The sequence below is a fragment of the Electrona antarctica genome (genome assembly GCF_951216825.1).
Source record: "Electrona antarctica genome assembly, chromosome: 7".
NCBI classification, from domain to species: Eukaryota; Metazoa; Chordata; class Actinopteri; order Myctophiformes; family Myctophidae; genus Electrona; species Electrona antarctica.
This window is the reverse complement of record NC_136812.1, coordinates 44,083,401-44,108,256: the sequence shown is the minus strand read 5'-3', so window position 1 is coordinate 44,108,256 and position 24,856 is coordinate 44,083,401. Positions and strand designations below refer to the sequence as shown.

General features: G+C 41.3%; 4 protein-coding genes across 5 annotated transcripts; 2 read left to right on the top strand and 2 right to left on the bottom strand.

Moving 5' to 3' along the window:
* The first annotated feature begins 778 nt into the window (after window positions 1–778).
* Window positions 779–9,564, top strand: LOC306926439 (uncharacterized protein). Its single transcript, XM_079505739.1, has 5 exons — window positions 779–984; window positions 2,668–2,824; window positions 4,936–5,231; window positions 6,050–6,124; window positions 9,426–9,564. The coding sequence occupies exons 1-4, from the start codon at window positions 834–836 to the stop codon at window positions 6,115–6,117; spliced, it is 672 nt and encodes a 223-aa protein (XP_079361865.1). The 5' UTR covers window positions 779–833; the 3' UTR covers window positions 6,118–6,124; window positions 9,426–9,564.
* On the bottom strand, window positions 7,339–8,274 carry LOC306926268 (neuropeptides B/W receptor type 1-like; the record flags this gene model as incomplete). The annotated part of the gene is made up of 1 exon (XM_079505535.1): window positions 7,339–8,274. One exon carries the CDS (start codon window positions 8,272–8,274, stop codon window positions 7,339–7,341), a length of 936 nt encoding a protein of 311 aa, XP_079361661.1.
* Window positions 9,427–19,500, bottom strand: dnase2b (deoxyribonuclease II beta; the record flags this gene model as incomplete). 2 transcript variants are annotated; one of them, XM_079505738.1, is made up of 7 exons in its annotated part: window positions 9,427–9,762; window positions 10,398–10,595; window positions 11,573–11,734; window positions 12,421–12,499; window positions 13,064–13,238; window positions 13,970–14,021; window positions 19,418–19,500. In XM_079505738.1, the coding sequence occupies 5 exons, from the start codon at window positions 13,220–13,222 to the stop codon at window positions 9,428–9,430; spliced, it is 933 nt and encodes a 310-aa protein (XP_079361864.1). In that variant the 3' UTR covers window position 9,427. The 2 variants fall into 2 exon arrangements, with proteins under 2 accessions (XP_079361864.1, XP_079361863.1); XM_079505737.1 differs by lacking the exon at window positions 19,418–19,500 and having other exon boundaries at window positions 13,970–14,079.
* Window positions 16,746–24,682, top strand: uox (urate oxidase; the record flags this gene model as incomplete). Its single annotated transcript, XM_079505534.1, has 8 exons — window positions 16,746–16,868; window positions 19,283–19,495; window positions 20,044–20,160; window positions 21,348–21,426; window positions 22,077–22,263; window positions 22,530–22,653; window positions 23,684–23,767; window positions 24,601–24,682. The coding sequence occupies 8 exons, from the start codon at window positions 16,746–16,748 to the stop codon at window positions 24,670–24,672; spliced, it is 999 nt and encodes a 332-aa protein (XP_079361660.1). The 3' UTR covers window positions 24,673–24,682.
* Between the last annotated feature and the right edge of the window lie 174 nt (window positions 24,683–24,856).

The window sequence follows — 24,856 nt, the reverse complement described above, 5'->3', positions numbered from 1 at the left end:
AGACTTTGATTGATTGATTGAAGAATTTATTAACAGTTTGCAGTATTACAGTACATTTCAAGCACAAACTCAATACAAAGGCAACTGTGAGTGGACGACCCAATTAAGCATTACACTTGTTTCCAATAGGGTCCACCATGTTCAAATCATCAAAACATTTAGAGACGTACAAATAGACACTTCTATAGACAGAACAGGAATTCATCATAAAGGACACTGTTGGCTCTGGTCCATAGCTCTAATGCGTTAGGGCTATGGACCAGAGCTATACACTGTTATAATATAATAAACACACTTTTGACAGAAACACAAGCATTTGCGATTAACGGCCGGGCTACTGTACACCAGGCGATTTTGCGCGCGAGCGTATGCGTTTACTGCGCGCGTACAGTGCGTTTGGATAGGACCAATATATGTCAATGATACCAGCTACGTACACCAGAGTAGACGCACGGATACCGCGGGCCATCCTACGCGTGCCGTGCTCTAAAAATAGGATCGGTTCTATTTGTTTTACGTGCGTATGCCCCATACATATATTGCCTCCAAATAGAGTATTTTTACTTTGGGGTCCTCTTGTAATCAATTCAAAATGCTAAATGTGAATATCTAAAATATTTTGGACCCCAATGGAAACAAGCCACAGGCTTTTAAATACTCTTCGTAGACCTTGCATTGAAAACTGTGCAAAAAAACTGTTGCAAGCTTGCAAGCTAATAATAAAATCAATATATTTCTTCAGGAACCGTTTGGACACCTCTTGGGTCCTAGTACCATTCTGAAGTTTATGTCACGTTGTTGTATATAAGGTTGTTGCTCGCTACTCTGCAGCTATGGGGAAATTGCCGAAATTGGAAATCGATGAGTGTCGTTTAATTTATGAGGTCGAGAAAAGGCCTCATTTATATGATTTCAGACATCCTATGTACAGGAAGATTACTTCAGAGTCGTTTGCTGCCATTGCGGTTTTGCTCGGCCACACAGGTATGTTGACAAAGTTTAAACACATTTCTACAAAAAATATAAATGCACTGTAGCATTATTAGTTACTTACGGTACTTGGTGTATGCAATGAACATAGGCCTACGATTATTTATTATTCTGTCATTTGATCTCATAGCCTACATGAACAACAGTGACCAACAATTGTCCATTGAACTGTACACAAAAGTGAAATTATATTATCACCACAAACTTGTTTGTGACAAGCACACTTTTATTAACTTACTGTTAACTTGAGTGCACTCATTTCATTAAACACAAACAAAATATTTACAACATTATTTACAACTATTTACAAATCGTCATTGTTTAGAATGACAGTCAGGCCGGGTGAAAAACAGATTCTCATCTCCTAATACAGCAGTGGTTCCAAAGTGGGGTCCAGCTACCCCCAGGGGTCCTTAGAGGGAGTTCCAGGTAAATGATAGTTTGGAACCAAATGGACCCTTCCCCAAATTTTCCACAATGGCCTGTACAGCGCAACCATGAGGCTGATTTTTGCAAAACACATTTCTTTATATTACTCATACAGATTTGATCCATACATCACGCAAATAGTTACACACTATCTCTACAGTCATGTGATCAATACGGACCTTTATCTAGTTTGCTTTTTAATTTGAACCTTGTTCACCCCAATGTAGTCATGTCAATGAATTAGTTCCAAATTCCTTGCTTCCAATTAATTCCAAAGGTTGCCTAGTATTCCTGGCACGCCATTCTCTCCTGCCATGGCACACTGCCCTCTGCAGAGTTAAAGTAGAGACAGAAATCGTCCCTAACTTCTAAGGCCTCTCTTGAATTTCTATTCCCTACACTAATGTTGGTGGCTTGTTGGAGTGCCAATCCTCTCTCCTCCACCTCCCTCATGAAGGCCCGGATCTCACGGGGGTGGGTGAGATAGTTGTGGAGGAGGCATGCAGCAAGGATGACCTGATCTACGTTGTTAGGCTTCATGTGTATTTTGGTGTGGAATACTCTCCACCTCACCACAAGTATGCCAAAGGCACACTCCACCACCATACGTGCCCGAGACAACCTGTAGTTATATATTCTCTTCTGGCGGTCTATATTTTTTTCGGGATACGGCTTCATTAGGTGCGGTTTCAGGGGAAAGCCCACAATCACGTATGGCATAGGCCTATCTACAAACCCTGGCAAAGGGGCATCAGCAGGAACATGCAGTGTTGCTGCCTGCATCCCCATCCCAAGTGGAGAATTCTTGTAGATGCCGCCATCACTTCCTTTTCCATAATCTCCTACTTGAACATAGCGGAAACGGCAGTCGGCATCGACAAGGGCCAGCAAAACGTAAAAAACATGCTTCCAGAATTATGGGGTGCATGAATGTGGACATGCTTCCCATCTAATGCACCAATACAGTGTGGGAAGTTCCAGCGCTGTTCAAATCTTTCTGCCATCTGCAGCCATGTGTCCTCTGTAGGTGTAGGCATCTGTGTTGGCATCATCCTCTTGACAAAGGCTTGACATGTTTGGTGGACACAGTTTGCCACAGTTAGCCTGCCCACCCAGACGGTAGTTGAATGCCAGACTTGCAAAGTCGTGTCCAGTTGCCAAGAATCTGTAAAGAATGAGATAGAAATAAGCACAGTCAAGTGTTAATTTGAAACGGCATGTTTTTGACCCCCCCTTTCTAATTCACAGAAAAGCAATGTAGAGACAGGTGGAAGTCAATACGGGACGCCTTTGTCAGGTACAAGAACCTGCCCACGCCCAGTGGATCAGGTGCTGCAGAGAAAGGAAACCCACCAAAATGGTACAAAGAACTAAGTTTCCTGACTTCAAATATGAAGAGCAGAAAGTAAGTACATCACAAAAGGGCTATATGTGAAAAAATAAATATATTTTTCATGTGACGTGTAGGCTGCCCGTGCGTCCCGGTAGGCTATATAAGCACGTGACAGCCCACACCCGGCCTCTTAAGAATCTTCTCGCCCTGAAAGATTCCGAGTGACCGTTATTACTGGCAGTCATCCAGGAATTCACATAACCATAGTTACATTCGTAACTTGCTTTATGTTTCATTCCTTCCTGACTGCCAGTAGGCAATAAACAATAGTGGATGACTCATACCAGAAGTGTCACGAGGAATCGAACCCACCTACTAAACTGCCGTAGCAGCCAGTGGCAGGATCGCAGACGTCAGTGAGGATCCAGGGGCCACATCGAGGCGATAGAACCTCGAGAACGTGCAAGGTGCTGTCCAAGACGCTGCCGCACAGACATCTACCAGTGACACCCCTCTCATCTCCGCCCAGGACGTGGCAATGCCCCTGATGACCTCGGAGGGGGCAGGTTTACCAGATGCTTCATAAGCCTTTTTAATCGCATCCACTACCCAGTGGGATAGCCGCTGTTTAGACAGCGCGCCTCCTCTATTCTTTCCGCCGTAGCACACAAACAGTTGCTCTGAGCGTCTAATATCCCGTGTTGCCTGAATGTACAGTTGCAACGCGTGGACTGGACACAGTAAGTGGGCCCTTTCCTCCGCCTCGGATGTAAACGGGGGAGGATGGAATGCCGCCAACTCTATGGCCTGGTTAACATAATCGGGGGGCAGAACCTTAGGTAAGAATGACACATTTGGCCAAAGTGTGACCCCAGTGCCGCTAGCCTTCCACCGAAGGCATGCGGGGCTAATAGAAAGTGCGTGGAGCTCACTCACACGCTTAGCTGTCGTAACTGATAACAGAAAGGCAGTCTTAATCGATAAAGAGCTCAGGGACGACCCAGCCATAGGCTCAAAGGGCGCCCTGCTCAATGCCTGCAGGACCAGAGGCAGGTCCCAAGCTGCGTTTGAAGAACGGGTTACTCGCCCCCGAGCGGCTGACGGGTCATCCAGCTCAATCTTAGCCAGGGCAGCACGCAGCGTTTTAGATTTAGATTAATTAATTAATTATATTAATCATCAAACAAAAATGTCAATCAGGCATTTAACTAGGCAATCCCAGCGAGGACTGTACAGGCACAGACCATGTGGGAACATCCAGTAATCTGAATTTATTTATCTATTCTTAATCAAATTAATCATTAAATAATATGAGTTTAATTATCAAACAAACAATTATAACTAGGTAAATTAGGCGAGTGCTGTGGGAAACCAGCAGCACCCAGTGTGTGGAGGAAGCCCTTTAACAACACTATATGAGAGTGTTTGTAGCTAGGGATCCTCAAGACAAACAAAGAGAAATGGTGATAATTTGACAACCACAGCCTTGAGAGGACAACAATTTGCGCTCTCTGCAACAGCCTTAACAACTCCTTGGACCTGCAAATACAGAACTGATGTACAGATTCTAGGAGCTACACTTACCTACGATACTCACATCAGGTAGCGAGAAGTTCAAAGAGGCCGGGTGTGGGCTGTCACGTGCTTATATAGCCTACCGGGACGCACGGGCAGCCTACACGTCACATGACTTTGTTTATATTAAGACTCGACCTGCGCGGAGCGCGAGAGGCATATTCCACTATTGTTTACTGCCTACTGGCAGTCAGGAAGGAATGATACATAACCCCAAAATCCTATTCTGCTACTTACCCCTATGTGCCAGGATACTTCATGCCAAATTTCACACTTCCATGTGTATTTATGTAATTTTAGTGAATTAATATTTGCCATTACACAATTTTGCCATATACCAAAAAAGGGGTTTTTGAGCCCCTGAAACCAAATGGTCCCTTAATTTTGAGATGGCCCAAGGTATATGATAACAGGAAATAATAGTGAAAAAAGGTAGCAAAAGATAGTTTGAGGGCTGGGCCTAGCTCCTGGACTATAAGTTCTCGAAATGCTGTAGCCATGTGGTTTTTAATGCTTTTGTCAGATGTGCACAGCCCACTTGTTTTGATATCCCTTTTGTGTGCATTGTAACATTGTGAATTATTTGTTTATTTTCCTCTTTCTTTTAGCGTCTTTGTAACCGCTAATCAAACCAAAAAGAAGAGGTTACGGTCAACTGGGTCAGTCTTCTCACAATCTGGTATTGACCAGGTTGAGGAGAGATTGCTGTCTATACTTGACACACCAGACTCAAACCCAAAACCAGCTGACCCAAAACCACATATCCCAAAAGAAGAAGACGAGATGTATTACTACGCCATGAGTATAGTCCCTGCTCTAACTGGCCTGAGCAAAAAAGCAAGAAGGGAGGCTCGTGCGGGAATTGATAGATTGCTTGCAGAGTTGCAAGATGGGCCAGTGCCAGGTATGTCTGTCACAATTGGTCCATAATCATTAATCACAATTATGTTTAATTAATAATGATCATAATTGTTTACATGTTGAAAACCTTTTTCTAAAAGTAGTAAAAATAACATCTAGCGTGTAGCTTGGCCGTAAGCGCGCGCACAGACACACACACACACACACACACACACACATAAGTATACCCAAAATAGAATGTTATTTGACCAATGATGTAGACCGGGATACGGATACCTTAGGCAATGCTTACATTGGCACAGGGGAGGATGATAACACTGGCATAAGTGTGAGGGAGAGGTTTAAATATTAAAAAAGTGAAATAAAAGGCAGGATGAAGGATGGACAGTAAAATGACACATACAAATTAAATCCTGCACATACATCTTACATTCATTCAAACTACTAACTCTGACTGGGAAGAGAGCTGGGAGATCTATTATTAGCTCTATTAGCTCTATTATAGGTCTATTATTGTTCTGAGTCCAATGATCAAACATAAGCCATGAAAGGAAATGACTATGGATTTATTTTATTAATATCTATGTGTTTATTTGTCTGGGACAATGCAAAAAACAACATTGTGGTTACAATAAAATGAAACACATTGGGTTTCTCTAATTTGCGACCTCTGTCCATGGTTAGCATAGGATCTACAAGAAAATATGTATAAAATATGCCCATAAAATATAAGAGTTGATTGTACTGTACATCTTCATATGTCCTGCATATACTGTATATGTGCACGTGTTCTCATTATATCATGGCAAAACATGGTGCGTGTGTCAACTCATTCTGACTGTTGCTTTGATCTTGTTACAGAACAGCTCACTGGATCAGCTGCTGCATCACCTGCCGGAGTTTCTAGGGGGACTAAACAGTCAGAATAATGTGAAGGTATTGTGTGTGTGTGTGTGTGTGTGTGTGTGTGTGTACGTGTGTACTGTATATTTATGTGTTTATCTATCTACATGTTTATGTGCAAGTGTTTGCGTGCACAAAAACAAATGCCTGATCAAAGTAAGGCCACAGATTTGGAGTAGTTTCAGGAGTGATTTGATCTGGAAAACTGAAAGCTTGTTTAAAGCACCACTTCACCACTTATCTTCATATTTAGTCCTCACTAATGTTCATGATAAAATACCACAAGTTATTTCTAGTCAGTCTGTGTCAATCATCGCTACGCAGAATGTTTTTAAAAAATATGGGAAAAAAATATATATAGCCTATTTAGATTTGTATTATCGTGAGAACGATGGCTTCTATTATCACATATTTTCAGCAATAGAAAGCCTGCAGTTTATTTTTTTCCTTTTTAATATTTTGTATTAGCTTGGATTGATGTCACTGGTGGACGGGTTTCTGAACTGCCCACAGACAGAGTAGAAAACAATTGTGGCATTTTATCATGAACATTAATTAAGTTTATGCCTAAACTAGCCTAAGCTATGCCAAAAGAGTGTTTATGTTCTGTACAATAGTAGCATAAACAAATGAAAGCCGTACATGTTCTGTACAACAGTAGCATAAACAAATGAAAGCCAGTACAGTACAATGGCTGTGCAGGAATTTGTCTTGGTTTCATTTCAATGGTGCAGGGACCGATTGACACTCAATGTGACACAAACGCTCACATTGAGTGTCAAACGGTCCCTCACAATGTGATGCAGATACAGGACATCAAATTCAAAACAGGACAGTGCAAGACAAGACTTTCTTTTTTTTGCGCTTTAATTCTAGTTATTAACCACTCGTTTTTCTTAATAATCTTGTTCTTTTGTTGGTGTTTTGTAAAGCGACTTTGAGTACTTAGAAAAGTGCTATAAATTGTATCTATATGTACGTGTTATTATAGTACAGTATATCTCACTACATGAATAGATACAGCATACTGTATACCACAATGCAAGGCAGCAATCATGTATGTAATACTTTATGTTGGGTCTATTGAAACATATTGATATAACATAAATTGCTTAGTAACGTAAAATCTGCCTGTGTCTATCAGTTACACAATTATATCCGAGTGAAATAAATCATTTTCTGCACAATGAAAAATATAAACCGTTATTGAAATTAATTTTAGTCAATATTATTATTATAACAAAAGGTCACACATTGGTAGCCTGCAGAACATCTTCATTCTCTCCGTTCCTTGGCCAAATCTTCCGAAATGAAAAGGCGTAGAGAAATGGGTCAATGACCGCACTGAACAAGGGAAAAACATGAACCAATTTGGCCTTTTCTGTGAAATGTTCGAGTTTATACGTCACATCAGGTTGTGACGTACGTAGTAAAGCTCCCACTATTCCCACGGTACCGACGATCTGGTGTGGAACCCAGAGAACGATGAAGGTGATGATAATTCTCCAGATCAGCTGGCTTGTTCGCTTGTTGCTGGACAGAGCGGTCTCTCTCACCTTCCGGTAGAGACAGATGTAGAAAGTTGTCATGACAGAGAAAGGCACGAGGAAAGCAAGAAACAGCTCAAGCACAGTGGCAGTCAGGGCATGCCCTTCCATCTGTGGTGGTCGGCTGCAGACAAAGCGTCCATCCTTCATCCTGCCGTAGGAGGCAACTGATGGCCATGTCATGAGGCAAGACCCCGCCCACACACCCAATAGCAGAGCCCGCTCACCCTTTTTACCTATTTTTGACCAGCTGTGACGATGAAGTACTTTCACAAAGCGCTGGATGCTCATTAGTGTTATAGTGAAAATGTTGGCAAAGAGGCCCCAGAAGTCCAGGAACGAGATGACCTTGCAAAGCTCGTAGTTTAGGTCCCATTGTCTTAGCGTGTCGACAATCCACACAGGCAGGGTGATCAGACAAAGCACGTCACAGATAGCCAAGTTCAGCATCAAGAGATGAGTATAGTTGTTCTGCTCCAATTTGCGAAATAGAAGCACCAGTACAGCCACATTGCCAGGAATACCCAGGACACAACTCGGGCTTAAAAGAACTGCTGCGGTCAGATTTGCTGGGCTTGGGGTAAATTCCACTTGGCTGAAGGGATGCGAGTTGTTGGAGAGGAAAAGCTCTTCCATTTTGTTCTAGAACCCTGCCACAAACGTGTTGATGCTGCTCATGCTGGTTGCGCCAAAAAGTATGAGGACCGAGGAGTGTTCTTCTGTCTTGCCTTAAATGGTGTGTGCTACTGTCCTATATAAATAGGACAGTAGATGTGTATATTAATGATTCTAAATATAGACACTACACTAGGCAGGAGAGAGTGGAGACAGGAAGTTTCACAGCAAAGGTCCCCTAAGGACTAGTGAAGTACTAGTTCAAACTATAGTTGACCTGAGTAAATTCCTTGAGGAATGATCAGTAGTATTTTGAAATTTTACATTTAGTCACACATGAACCAGCCGCACACAAGCATGGCTTCTCATATAAGCAAGAGATGACATTTTACACAGCACACTTCAGATACAAGAAAAAACCACAAGCCACGTGTCATGAACCAGATTCAGAAGTGTGAGATCTACAGTAAGTCCCTGGCTGTATACTATGCATGCTGACTAGCCACAGTAGTGTAGTTACAACAGTAGAGTAGATGGATGGAAATGTTTGTAAGTGTGGACATTCGGTTCAAGTCTACTAGTTTCAAATTGATGGTCAACTTGACATAAAGACTTTACAAACATTCTCACTCCACATAATCTGTGTGGATTCCATTTCCTTCTTTATGCAGAGTCCAGACCCAACCCTCTATTCAAAATGTTTTGCTTCAATGGCTTTTTGCAAACTTTTGCCCACAAAAGGTTACACATTTACACTTTCTATTTAATTTACTGTATTACTTACATTTGAGTGGTAATATATGGGATTTCAAAAATCAGACTGCAAAGTCAATCTTCAATTCTAGCCAACCGTTTCCCCTCTCTATTCTCAGCTTCCTGTCTCATGACCCTTTTTACAGTATGTGAGAGTGACTCACACTTTTTTTTTTTAAATGTGGCTTTCGCCTTTTTTTTTTATATTTGTTATGGAGGGACAGACAGTAGGCTGACAGGAAATGGGGAGAGAGATGGGGGAGTGACATGCAGTAAAGGCCGTCGGGATCGGGAGTCGAACCCGCGGCACACTGCCAGACTGGCTCACCAGCCAAGGTGCCTGGACCACTGAGCCACGGCCCAGGCGAGTGACTCACTCTCAGTTACACTCTCTCTCTGTCTGTCTCTTTGTCCATCAGATCTAACAGGCTATGTACCAGTCCACCACCTGTCGGAAGGCCTTGTATATCAAGGGATGTTGGGAGCACACCAGTCCCCCAGCGCGCCAAGCCTGAGCCTTCTCCCTGTTCAGGTCCCCCAGACAGGACCACTGGTCCTCAGAAGCCCGGGACACGCACCACTTGGAGTGGTCATGATGAGACTGGAACAGAACCGGCCCAGGGAGCCGCACCCTCCTCACATTCATGACGTGTTTGGGAAGAGTGCAGTTGGAGGGCAGCCCGTGGTTCTGCGTCTGCCATGTCTCCACCAGCAAATCAGAACCCAGGGCTTGGGCAACCCAACCCGCATAGATATCTGGGGGAACACGAAAATAATTTTGACAATGCGGTTCACTGACAAATATGATTAGAAACATAGTACATGACGTTAATGACAAAACCGAAAACACATTTTCATAACTTATTTCCATTGAGCTATTAGTATAAACTATAGAACAGTCCTCCAATAGTTGCTTTACTGAATAAAAGTTAATGAAGTTAATAATAATATGAATAATAATAAGCTATATTATTTCAACTGGTGAAGACGTCCTGGAAATGACGTAAAGATCATCCCCATATGCATGGGCTGTGATCTGGCCTTTAGTACGTTATCATGACGTAATTTGGCTTGCTGGGAAACGTTAGTTCATTGGTAACTCATGAGAAGGCACAATCCAGGTGTGTTGATGGCAAATTCATCAATCAAACTCAGAATTTTCAAACTGAGATCTAAAAATGCTATGACCAATGATATTGATATAGCACAAATATGACACGAAGAAAAGATTGTGGAAGAATACTACCGACGAATACTAGTACCAATGTCAGTTCTCCAGCTTTAGTGAATAACCATGAATTTAATTTCAAATAATAATTCAAGCACTGAAAGTACTTCAGCAAAATGGCTACAATTTAAATAACGCAGACTTTCCCCAAGAAATCACTTACCATCAACAAAATGTTCTGATTTGGCAAAACTGACAAACTTCTCTCCTTGGGCAGAGAGAAGATATTCAACTCTTTTATTGAAGGGCAGTGGTGGTTTGGAGCCCTTGCATAACTGGGCCAGTGGTGCCAAGTCACTCAGGAATGAAGCAGGCACAGAGCAATTGTACACACGTGGGTTGAAATACACCAACTGCTGGGCTGTAGGCAGAGTACGACACAGCAGAATACAGAAAGTTAGAGTAGGAGAGAACATTTTATTTGTTGCCTGGTTCCCTGCCCCTGTGTGTGTACGTGTGTCTTTATATTAATATATAAAGATTAATATATTCGTAAAAAGTGTGTGTGTGTGTGTGTGTGTGTGAGAGAGCAAGGGAGCAAGTAAGGATACTATCATCTGTACTATCGCCTATAGCCAACATTAGCTTCATTGCATGTGTGAATTGTGGATTAACTGTGTTCCCAGGTTTTTCCACACTTTGGCCTGCAGTCAGTTTATGAATATTAATGACAAATAAGCAGTTGCTAAAACATCCTGTGAGCTACACAGTGCAGAAAGAGGCACCTGGGGAAAATGGACTAAAAACGTATTTTCATGCAGTGTAAATAACTATACAATATCAATCAATTGTATACATAGATTTGACTTCAGCACCCTCTGGTGTAAAAATTTGGTAAGGAACAGGCAGACAAACCAATAAAAAGACAAATTAAATAGATTTTCAGTCTCAGGTTCATCAAAGTATATCAACTATTGGACAGTTTGTATTTATTTTGTATTAGTTATTTAATGACAGATAATCTGTTCCATGTCCCACAACTTCATACACTGTAATAATATTAAACTTCTGGTGATTAATGAAGTCTAAAAGATAATTTAGTATAATCGATCGACTGCCGCAAAACTCAGAAAAAAACATAACGGCTACTGCTGAATTACTATCCTTTAAGACAAGTAATGTTTCTCAAGAGACAATTGTCACAATATTTATGGGGAGTCTTCCACATTTTGTGTGCATTTGGCACCCAATAACCTATATAATTTAGTAGTCACTGTAAATCTGTTAATAACAAATGTATAGTAAATAATGAGTGGAAGTGAGACATGCATATACAGTATGTACAGTATGGCAGCCAGTAAGGTCTGCCCTGCAGTTGCTTCATGTCCTTTCTCTCACCTATTATGGAGAACTGTGCATATTTGTAGGTCACGCACAGAGCCGTCTGGCCGTTGACTTTGCCAGAGGAAGGGTAAAGGTAACCTCTCTCAGGGAACGAGGGGAAGTGAGGTACACTGTGGGACAGCCAGAAGCCTTGAACGTGGTCACAGAGCAGCACCCCTGCGGGATATAAACAACTATAACACCTCTAGTACCCACAGAATGTGGAACAGGGTACAAACACATGGCAACAGTCTATTTCTTCCAGCAAAATTCAGGTTAGGGTGGATCACCTTGTAATAGTGCCTACTACAACATAAATTAATAAATAATAATAATGAATTATATATGACCCAAAGCTATTTGCTGCCATGCCCTTTCACTCTCACACTATCAAAAAAGAAAGCTGATTTTTTTTTTTACCTTTTAAAAAATATTGTATTAGGTATTAGGTTAGTCAGTGATCCAGAATAAACACAATCTATCAGACTTTGCACTGTGTCCTCCCCCATGACGCCATTCATAAAGTACACAAGAGTCACAAAAATGAAGATTCTTCTCCTAGTGTATAATGCACTTGTGCATTGTATAATCGTATAAGGCAGGGGTTCTCAACCCGTGGGTCGCGGCGCCTCGGGGGGTCGCCAAATTATATATACAAATAAATAAAAAAGCCTTCATCAGTGTGTCGACACTGATGAAGGCTGGATAGCCGAAACGCTTGTCTCCTGTCCCAAATGAGAGAATACATTACTGAAACGCAGTCTTGGTGTGTGTTCTAGATTAATCAAAACCTCTGTCTTCATGAATTGTATTAATTATCAAAACATGGTTTATAATGTATAATGGAGTCTTGGCTACAGTACCTTTTGTGTGTCCATATTCTTTGAGGTATTCCATGTCTGGAGGTCCATCATTGTAGAAGGTGTAGGCTGAGCTATTGGACTGAGAAAATATTAGCTGTACACGTAAAGCATAACATCATAGCATAATATATATACGTTTTCTTCTTTTTTCTGGATTTGTTTCTTTGGACATATACAATTGTATTTATTCTGTAAGAAATGTGGGGCATTAAATATATTACAGTTGGTTCTTTACACATCACAAGGCATTGATGAACCATAATGATTGATGCACAGTATGACTTGCACCAAGTTTATGTATGGACCATTACATTTTGTTTCAGCAACTTTCAACGACTGGAACTGCTAATATTTTTTTACTTTGTGGGCATTACACATTTGGGGCATTAGAGAAAAGCGTTTTTTTTCCTCCACCATGAACAATACAAGCTTCTGTATCCCCAGCATGCATCTACCTCAACAAAATTGGCACTATGGGCCATGGTCGACGACGCCACAGGGTTGAATTCTCTCCCTGGCAGGGGTTGACTTTTATGTCCCCTTTTCTTCCTGTGTCCCTCTCCATTGCACAAACTCTAAACTAACCCTCTAATGAAGCAAACATAACTTGAAACTAATCAAATAATAAGTCAAATGCTCCCACCTTGTAGGCGTGCCCTTTGTAAAGCTGGTTAAGTGTGCTCCCCATGGCCCCCTGGCTGCTGTTGACCATGAAGTTACTCATCTGCCAGCTTCCCACTGAGGGGTCCAGGTACATGTAGTCAACTCCGCTACCAACCTCTCCAATCTTATACTTGGGCATCTTGTATATAATAAACCTGTTAAAAGTTAGAGAGAAGTATTTTAATGCATTAACCACTTAAGTCCTATATACTTCGTTGTATGACAAATAGTGGAAATAGCATCTACAAGCTTGTACTGTAGATCAATTTTCACTATTTTTGAAATAATAAAAGAAAATGTAGCCTATAACATGCCCAAAATATGAAAGCCAGGTTAAGTGGTAAAATAAGATGTACAATACTGCATGCTTGTATGTAAGCACATCTATCTATAAATGCACACGTCTCTGTCTGTTGGTCTGTCGTAGACAGGGACGGATTAACCCCCATGAGGGCCCCTGGGCCGGTCATTTTTGCAGGGCCCCTATAGGGCGTGTTTGCGCAACATTTTGTGTTTTTCCATCTTTTTTACCTAAATTTAAGGGTCCCAGGAGCCCTTTTCAGGGTGTCAAACCCAGTACCGTGCGGTCCAATTTCCCTGAAGGGCCCCTGAGAGCCAAGGGCCCCTGGGCCACGGCCCCACTGGCCCAATGGCTAATTTGTCCCTAGTCGTAGAGGCCCCACGGGCACTGTTCTAGTCAATTTTAAAAAAAAAAGCTAATAGTCTAGCAATCAGCACAATAACATAACACAATTCACAGAGTAAAATGTAGCCTTACATCAAATTAGTGAAGACTGAAGAGCACACAAAATAAATTAAACCGGTAAAGGGAAGAGAATAAAAGGTAACAAGAAGTAAACCCCCTCAAAAGAAACAATCAACTCACCAATCCACAGGCTCCCCAGCTTCATTCCTACAGGAAATGTCTGTTCTACTTGCTGTGAAACATGAAATCACAACAACAATATGGAACCATGAACCAAACAGTGTGGTCATCTTGAGTTGGAGAGAACAAAAAAGGAATTTAAAATCTCTCTTTCAGGTTTTGTGTCATGATTGAGCAACTTATGAAAATGATCTGACTGGCGATGCAGAACAGGAAGTCATGAGGAGTCACATGACAGGGAAGCACCCCATTTAGCAACAAGGGTTCTTTCTTTTTTAATTTACTTTTTATTGAATTTTAATCAAACATACATGTAAATGAAACGACTGACAATTGACAATACATACAAGCCAAAACAAGACAATATACGTACAATACACACAAGGGGAGATATCTGCCTCTCTTCTCTATTGATGATCATAATACATAAGTACCACAAAGAGGTACATCTGTTTATACAGGTTAAACAGGTTTAACTGAATTTATACAAAATCAGGTCTTATGGTAGAGACATGAGTAATCCATCTAAACCAGTTATCTGTGAAGACTTCCACTTGACCTCTAAAGCTAAATGTAATTCTCTCCATAATAAATATACTATAGATTAAATCAATCCATTAATTTATAGTTGGTATAACATTTGTAAGCCACTTTTTTGTTAAGGCTTTTTTGGATGCTACCAGCAATACCCTCAGTAGATACTGATCCTGCTTTGCAAATTGAAGTCCTTCCAGATCTGCAAGATACATGGTTTTAAAATCAAAAGGAATGTCAACACCAAAAACTGCTTCCAGGACACTGTGGACACTTCTCCAAAATGGAACCACAGAAGGGCAACTCCAGAAAACATGAAAATGACTTGCCAACGTTTCCCCACAGAGTCTCCAACAGTCTGACTGATACGTGTAATGTCTTTTCTGGGCCGAAGTGCAAAAGAAACGTCTCACATTTTTCCAGCTGAATTCTCTCCATGTGGGGGAACTCCACATTTTCCACTGATGTTTACATATTCTTTCCCATTCTTCTGCTGATATAGTAAGGTTGCCCTCTGTTTCCCATCTTGCTTTAATATTAGTATTATCTCCTTTCATGTTTTGAAGAACTACATATAAATTTGAAACTATCTTTTGATATCAGCAACAAGGGGTTTTAATACTTACTGAACCTGTAGGATGTTAAATAACCAAGAACCTTGCATAAATCCTTTTTCGAGTAACGTTACAGCCTCGATTTAGCTTACCTCGCTGTCACACACTCAGATGAAAGATGGGTTTCATTCAAAAGCCTGTTTATCTTATCTTCAAATTTGTTGAGAGATTTACCCCAGGGATGCTGGAATTACAGTGTATGTGTTTCACTGTGATCAGATTCAGTTTTTTTGAGGGGCACTAGCCCCTCATATGCCCTGCTTTCCGGGTGTGTATAAACACAAACATTGAAGACAAAAGTGAGGACGGAAAAGTGAAGACGCAAATTGTGATTGGCCGGAATGATGATAAGAGCGCCCCTCACTTCACACAAAACCAAGTGTCACAGTTGTGCAGTCTAACACACACATACATATTAACTGTATATATGATGATTTCAGGTGTATCAGTACAGTACAGTAGAGGGACCCCCTGGGGACCCCCACATGGTAACTCTGTCATTTCACGACCGTTTCGGACGCGGGGCGGCTCGCCGGAACCGGCCGGCACCCTGGGTGTGTTCCTGCGGGTCTGGAAGTTCCGGGGACCCCCCGGGGACCCCCAAATGGAGTTGCACCACTTACTTCACACGGGTGTGATTTGTATTAAGGGAGCGTCACTAAGGCCTGACATGGCATTCTGACATACAGTACATACATAACAATAACTAAAAAACATCGCATGGATGCACCTGGGACGTATCCTCAGTGATGTATCCTGAGGTCAACGGGGTTTCGGGTCTCTCAACATCATACCCCTCACTCAGGCGACCCAGCCGGGAGTGATCAAGTCCCGACTTAGGTCCCAGTAGCTACCCTCAATCAGTCCCACTAGGGAAAAACCAGGGGCACACAATCCGTTGGAACTACTCCAGAACTACTCTGCCAGGGCTGGGAGGTACACTTCTGGCGCATGGAGGGACTAGGCTCTGTGGGTTGTCTCCTGTCCGGGCCCCTCCTACGTCTCACCAGGTCCACTCCTGCTCTCACCAGGCTCAGGACCTGTAATTAACCCTGATGTCCCCATTATGGGTATGGCATTATGGTGAATATGGTCAGAAATAATAAAAAGTACCACAAATAGCTCTTGTGAGCTTGTGGACTGGTTATTTCCACTAGCTCTATGGGCAAATATGGAATGTAAACGGTGAGGTTCTCGTGTAAGCACTCCTAGGGTTTCTTACCTCACCGACACAATATTTCTATCATCTTCCCTAGGAAAGAAGTAGTATACTATGTATACTACGGCCCCGTGTATATGTAATATTCATTTGTATACATAGATATCACAGATTTAGTTATTTTGTTAAGTATTGAATAGATAATTGAATGATATTTAGTATTGATGGAAAGGGGGTGGGAGCAATAAGCTATGCTTCTTCTCACTCCTTTTGAATTTTGCTTTTTTATTATTTTGTACTGCTTGTTCTGACGTTTGTTTATATTGTTTTTAAAATTGCTTTATTCAAATAAACATTTCAATCAATCAATCAATGATTCCTGTTGTACAAATCAATATATCAAGTCAAAAATCACTATTCATTGTACAACAACAAGTAGCCTACTGTGTATACTGTTTAAGTGCTTATGATGGCACACAAGGTGCACTCAAGTCATCTAACCAAACAACAGACCACTCACAGTGCACAAGGGACCCTGCTGGCTCATCCCCTTCATTATCTATATGTAAATGGAGTGGCAGTGGCTCAGGAGGTAGAGTGGCCAGTTGGGTTTGATACCCGGTTGCTTGTGTTTTGTTTTGGGTGGGGGGCATTTCCAAGCCTTTAGATTATTTGATAGTGGAAAGAGACAGGACATAGCAAGAGAGAGAAATGGAGGTCAAACCCAGGTAAATTTGCCTATTTGCAGTAATAAATATTGATTATGTGCAAATTTGCAACTTCTAAAGGAGAGATGTTTATTATTATTAATGATAATCTCTGCCACTGGAAAAGCCAAAGTAGACAGAATGTTAACTGTCAGACGCTATGGCTGAAGTGGCATCATATGAAAAAATATTTGTGTGATGATGCATTTTCCTTTTTTAATATACTGTCTGTACCTTTTAAACCGTCAATAAAACATTCAATCAAAGTGGTTCTCGACTTCTCGGTTTAGTTGTGGACTCAAACCTTATCCTCACCAGCTAGGAAGCAACGACCCATATGTACTATGTTCCAATTTCTCGGTTCACGACCCTCTGGTTGAGGCCTAAAGAACTGTGTACACAATGCAAAAGTAGGACTGCCCTGTCCACAAAATCCTCCCTCGTGGGGAAAAGCCATCTCTCTCTGAGAATTGCGTTGGTTGGATAACTAACAAGAACTACACGACTTCTGGAAAGAAAACTGGTAGATCAAAACACCATGGCTACACAGGTACATAGATTTAATGTTCTTATTGGCAGGGTGAAAAAAAAATACTACTACTATAATAATAATAATCAGTTTTTCTTTCTTTTTTTCATGTGCATCATTAAAACATTTCGTTACCCTGTATCTTCACCCCCAGTACAAATTCATTATCATTCTCTCGCTTTGTTCTTTGTTCCAACGTAGCATCATATCCTCAATTAACTTGGAGCAAAATTTAAGAATTGGATTTTGTGTCACCTGTTTAGTTTAGTTTAGTTTATTTCGATCATCAACAGTATAGCAAATCCTTGCACACATTACAGCAATAATGTATGTTGAACGAAAAGGCATAGGCCGAAGCTTAGAGCTTATTAATGCCTATTCTTAATACATGTCAGTTAACCTTATAACGTTCAGTCGTTATAAACGAACATTAACGTAATTATTTTTTGACTTTCTAAACTTCCTACATAAACACAGTTCACACGGTATTACATACATACTGTACCTACATGCATGCATACACTTAAGCATGCATACCTGCTATGGTTGCTGCAAATAAATGTATACTGATAAACTGGAAGTCTTCAACCTCCATGTTTCAAAAGATGGCTCAACGTGATGCTCTCCATTGCTAAGCTGGAACAAATTCATCATGACAGACAGAATACACAAGCTAAGTTCCAAAAAATGTGGATGCCATTCCTTGCAGTATTTGACAATAGTTGAGGTTCTGCATATACGGCTGCTATGGTGCAACCGTGCATCTTTCACTACTGAACTCATAACCTTCCCTGCTCTATGGTGGTCATCAATCCCACCCATTCATTCTTTTGTTTTTTTGTTTTTGTGTGCATGTATGTGTCTATTGAATAGTATGTAGTGTTAAGTTTACTTTTCTGTTTGATGTCTTATACTGTTGTGTTGTGTCTTGTATTTGACTGCATTTCACTTGTCTTTGAAAAATCTAAATAAAATATGTAAAAAAACAAAAGAAAAACATGCATACCTGCACGTATGCATATACCCGCATACATTTTACATACAGTTTTCATCTGTATTTCTCCAAAATAATCATCCTGTGAGGGTCAATGACCATGGAGTCATGTCATTATCTAAGCAGAACCCATTTCTAAATAGTAAATGATCTACTAGTAAATTGTAATGTATGTATTTTTATTTCTTTTTTAGTACCCAAAATATTTTCACTTCAGATAAGTCTTTTCTGATTTCTTATATCCTCCCGAATAACCAAAAATCTAATCATTATTAGTCAGTTGAGCGTTCTGTTAACACATTTTGTGCCCAAAACGTCTGTGGACGTCCTGGGTATTACCGCACGTGCATAGCCCAAGACGTCTGTGGACGTCTTCCAAAAATTAATTTTTTTTTAACACGTGGTGCCAAAGTTTGTTTTTTCGCCATTGAGAATGTATTTGGCGTTTAAATTAAATAACTCAGAAACTATAAAACATTTCAAAGTAAAAAGTTCCAGCATGTGTCTCCACAGTCAGCTGAATTATAAAAAATGTGAATGGATTTTCTAGGTGAAAGTGATTTTGGGCAGTTTTGCGTGGGCTCTCTTAACAATCCTTCAGGAGAGATTTAGCAATACAATGCAAGCATAGCCCAATGTCTAAATACATTTTCACATTTGGGGCTTGGTTTATAATAGGTGACGAATGTAATATAAAAGTATAATATACTGTAATTAATACAACAATGAATTATATAGAGTCCTAACTCAACATAACTTGTGTTGCGCGTGCACAGAATGTGGAGTTTGTGAAGACAGGCTATGGCAAGAATTCAGTCAAGGTGCTGTACATCAGAAGAGAGGGTCCTCATCAATCAATTATCGAACTGAAAGCTGATGTGGAGCTCACACTGAAGACCCATAAGGATTACCTGGATGGAGACAACTCAGACATCATCCCCACAGACACCATCAAGAACACTGTCCATGCCATGGCCAAAATCAAGGGGGTAGGTGTCCTCATCTGCAATGACAAATGTAGCGAACATATAAGGATGCGCCATTGAGTGTGACCCAGTGTCATTTTGAAAGCCATTATCTAGTAGTTGTACGATGCATATCAGTATGTTTGGATTTGGATTAGAGCTCAAAGCAATAACCACACATCTTAGTCCAGTGGTTCTCAAATGTTTTCATGTCAAAAAATATTCTGAAATTCTGAAAATATGTTGTGCCAGGTACACCATACAAGATTTGCGATAAAATATTCCAAACGTAAATAATAAAAATAAATCACAATTCTATTTGAACTAGCAGATCTACAATTTTCAGTGTTCTTAAGAGAGCTTGTAGATTGGCTAATACAGCACCCACCCACCCACACACACACACACACACACACACACACACACACACACACACACGCGCGCGCACACACACACACACACACACACACACACACACACACACACACACACACACACACACCTGGGCCCTACTTTGAGAACCACTGTCTTAGCTCACACTGCACTTTGTTTCGTACATATGATGTATACAGGTGAAGACAATTGAGCAGCTGTCTCTGGACATCTGTCACCATTTCCTGACGTCTTTTAACCATGTGCTGAAGGCCAAGGTTTCCATGGAGCAGGCTCCTTGGAGAAGGCTGGAGAAGGTATTGTATGGAAGTCAGTGATCAGTCCACACGTTGAAGACACCAAGAAGATAATAAGCCTTTGAATTATTGCTCCATGTAAAGCAATATATATAATATTTGCCATTCAAGCTCACACTGATGATTTCCCAGTTAATTGCGGACATTCTGCTCTTTTCCTTGAAACTAAAGCCTGGGCCCTCATTTACTTTGGACCACAACCAAAGGGTGGGTGTAAACATCATCAGAATGGGCGTGTGTGTATTGGTGAGAACCCGAGGCTGTGATGCGCCAAGTGGGAAGTCGCTTGGATCAGCGGGTTTCTCCAAAAAACCCAAATGAATGATCAATATGACGCCATAGACTGGCCTATAGACTCCATATTTGGGCATGCCTGACACAGAACTCCATATATGGGCAGTTGGGCATAAATGAAAGGGACACATACAGACAGATAAAGAAATCTCAATATGGGCATGAAAGGGACATGGACAGACAGACGGGTACAACAGGTTTCTGACTAACTAGGTGAGGCATGCATTTGAAACTTGCATCGTTGCATGCCATTATATGGGCATATCAGTTGAATCTGTGGTTCTGGACAACTACCTATCTGACTCGATGCCTCATTGGGCACCGGCCTACTCAGGTCAGGAATGATGGGCTGACAACCGGTACACCAAGTATTGCATAACTGGGTGAGGATGCATTTCCAACTCCTCTGAACAGGTCTAGTAATTTGAATTACCAGCCTGGCCCTCTGGGCGCAAGACGTCTGGAAGCAGCTGAACAGACCAATTTTACAGTTACACCCACAATTCATTGCGATCCAAAAATACAGCCCAGGTTTAATTTGTATTATTAATTATATGAAACACTTTAAGATCAGTTAAGATAATCACTGGCATGAGTTAATTGTCTTAATTATTAACAGTGCAACAATACATTTGCTCATTATTGCTCTGGACAACAGCATCTGCCAAATGACATATTGTAGTAGAAAACATACAGCATTAATGCACTGCATGTTGCTGTTAATGGATGTATAATTACATCAGACTGTTAAAGCCTTGACCCTCTTGTGCAATGAATCAAATATTACTATTTCAAATTTGAAATTTTAACCAAATATATGTTACTTTACCATTCACCAGTCCTGTGATAAATGAAAGAGTTGACACTCATTCAAAGTCTCTGTCTCTTCACAGAATGGGGTAGAGCATGCACATGCGTTCATATTCAGCCCAGAAGCATGGCGCTTCTGTGATGTTGAACAGAGTCTCAAAGGTGCAGAGAAAACAACAAACACCATTCCATAACACTATCTAAAATAGGAATATGGCAGTTGTATGTTTCCGACAACAAGTTTACATCCCTGTCTATGTAGTGAAGACTTTGAAGGAATTAAATAAAATGTGATACATTTATTCAATTTAGGTGTAGGTTATGGCCTGTATGAAACATGTTGTGTGAAGTGAACTTGATCTTTACTTTGACCACAAAACCTTTGACCACAAGGTCACTGACCTTGACGGTCAGTGACCTTGACCTTAAGTTTGACCACCCAATTCTAATAAGTTCATCCTTGAGTCAAAGTGAAGATTTCCACCAAATCCTATATTAGAATTGGTTCATGGGAGGGCGGACCACGACAAAACCGATACGCCCATATGTAGGCAAGTCACTATGACTCAGACATAACCATAAACAAATATATATATATATATATATATATGCATATATGCGATCCAGACATATTTTAACACAAATCGTGTATGGGGACCCTGGCACAAAATATTTTCAAATGGGGGTCCACGGCCAGATAATTTGGGGTTCCTTGACATCTGAGAAACACTGATCCAGGCGTAATACATTCCACACTCCGATTCTAAGCACTGTCAGGTTACAATTCAAAAGCAACCTGTCAAATCTCATAGGTGTCCCGGTGCTTCACAGCGGGTTGAAGGACATGACAGTGCTGAAGACGACCCAGTCGGGGTTCGAGGGATTCCTCCGAGACCGCTTCACCACCCTGCAGGAGGCCAAGGACAGGTGTTTCTGCACGTCCATCTACGCCAGGTGGCGCTACAACAAGGTTGAGAACGTCGACTTTGACGCTGCATGGTAACAACAACACAACTGTGATAGATATAGCACAGTTATAAAAGGTTAACCATTATTTATCTCAGTTTTCATCCATGCTGGTGATTGTGTCACCGAATAAAATGGAAAGCTGTCATTTCAAAGCAGGTTGGAATGGAGACTGTGATCTTCATTAAAGGAGAAAATGTGTAATCTTAATGACGTTAATCTTCCAATTAGAAATTAAGATGACATATGCTGCATGTCAATTAATACTGCAATCCCACCCTGTTCCATCCTCATCATAGGAAATGTGTCAAGGATACAATCATTGAGAAGTTTGCTGGGCCATATGACATCGGAGAGTACTCCCCTTCCGTGCAGAAGACCCTCTACGACACGCAGGTTATTGCGCTGGACAGGATCCCTGAGGTACACCCGACTGCACCGCAGAACACGAAGGCAGACACATTCACATCACATCCATCAGACCTGAGGCCGATTCTAAAAATGTCTTCTAAATCCTATAACAGTTTTCTGAGAAACGTATGTTGCTATTTCAGTAGTGCTCAAAACCTTTTCATGTTAAGGACCCCCAAAATTATATGTATTTGGCCACGATCCCCAATCTCAAACGATTTTGTTCCAGGGACACCCAGAAGCAACAGACCCCCCCCCCCCCCCCCCCCCCCCCCACACACACACACACACACACACACACACACACACACACACACACAATGTGTCATAACACGGCACAAAGTGACACGAAATGAGCTTGAACGTCTGCCATTTTTGAATAGGCAAAGAAATCGAAAATGATAATTGGGTTAATCGTTCCCACAGAGATTTCTCTTGAACATGACAGCACTATTGTAAGGCCACGTCAACATGACATAACATGACATTTACTTGCCAGTCTGCCAGAAAGTGTGGAAAGATTATATATAATATAACATTAGAGGGGGAAATAGTAGAATCAATTTGTGAGTCACTGCCTACAGTATATATTCTGACATACAGGTGCAGTGGTGCACACATGTGAACTGTAGGATTATATAATCTTATAAGAAAACATGGCAAAACTGGCACTTCCCATTTCTCTGGTCCACTGGTTGGTCTGGTTTGGTCATGTTTTGACAATGATGGATTATGCTAGTGGAACCAAAGGTTAAAGTAAAGAATAGCTGATCTATAAGAGCCTATAGATCAGCTGTTTTTTTTCCCACCCCCCCTCGGACAAAATAGGGACACCAGGTTGAAAGAGGTTAATGTTAAAGCACTGAATTAACACATGTAATAATTTCTGCTGTACTGTATTGACTATACAGTCTTGCACACAGCCCATTTCTGGGCAGTATGGACGAACCGTTATCCGTGCACTGTATCACCTAACCAAACCTTTGTTAAATTCTAACACACAACTAGATATTCAGTGTATGCATTTTGTGTTCTCTTTCAGATGGAGGAAATAGAGATGGTCATGCCTAACAAGCATTACTTCACCATAGACATGACCAAAATGGGTCTCACAAACAAGGATGAAGTAAGTCCATTTATAACAATTATTCCATGATCACAGGCAAAATTATACTTTGCTGCAACCTCAACTGGAAAAGGATGTCGACACATTTTTATTTGAAAATGTTATTTTTAAGAGCAACACTTATTAATATTATGTTGTCACACTAGTTTACACTTTGTCTTGTGATAAAGTATAAATCAGCTCCATGTACCCTTTCTCAGTTGTTCAGTGACGGCACCAATCAGTTACAGGCCTCATAGGGTGTCACGTGTTCAGGGACAAATTAGCCATTGGGCCAGTGGGGCCGTGGCCCAGGGGCCCTTGGCTCTCAGGGGCCCTTCGGGGAAATTGGACCGTGCGGTACTAGGTTTGACACCCTGAAAAGGGCGTCTGGGGCCCTTCATTGGCCATTGATTTTGTTAAATTTAGGTAAAAAAAGATGATAAAAACACGAAAATGTCGCTCGCACACGCGCTATGGGGGCCCAGGTGGGGGTTAATCCGTCCCTGCACGTGTTGTTCTCAGGTGCCGAGTAGAGGCAGAATAACACTATGTGAAAGAACATTCAAAACTTTAAGCCTGATTTACACGATACATTGAGCCTTGGCCTTTTCACCTATGACATGCCCAAAATAGGGATGCTAGTTAATTAGAGTATTTTTTATGTGGTTAGAAAATGGCAAATGGGTCTGAAGCATATCAAAGAGTAGCCCCATCTGTGGCTTCCCCGTCCGCTGCAGTTCTAAAGCCTAGAGTGAAGGGGGAGGGTCAGAGATGGCTCTATTCAGAGGACAGTAAATACATAGTGTCATTGTTCTGTGGCGAGTCATTGAATTTTCCTTCTGTCTTCCAAGGTTCTCCTGCCACTAGATTCCCCCTCGGGGAACATCACAGGCACAGTACGCAGGACACGAGCCAAGCTGTGAAGAGCCTAGAAACACTGAAACACATCCACAGGTTATACATCCTAGAACACAGTGGTAGATTAGAGCTCTTTCACGATGTTAAAACAGCTTGACCAATCGTTCAATAAAAGCCAACTGTGCGTTTGTGTGGGGTTTTCTTCCTGAACGAACAAGGGACTTTGAAGAGTAAAATAATCTCCATCAT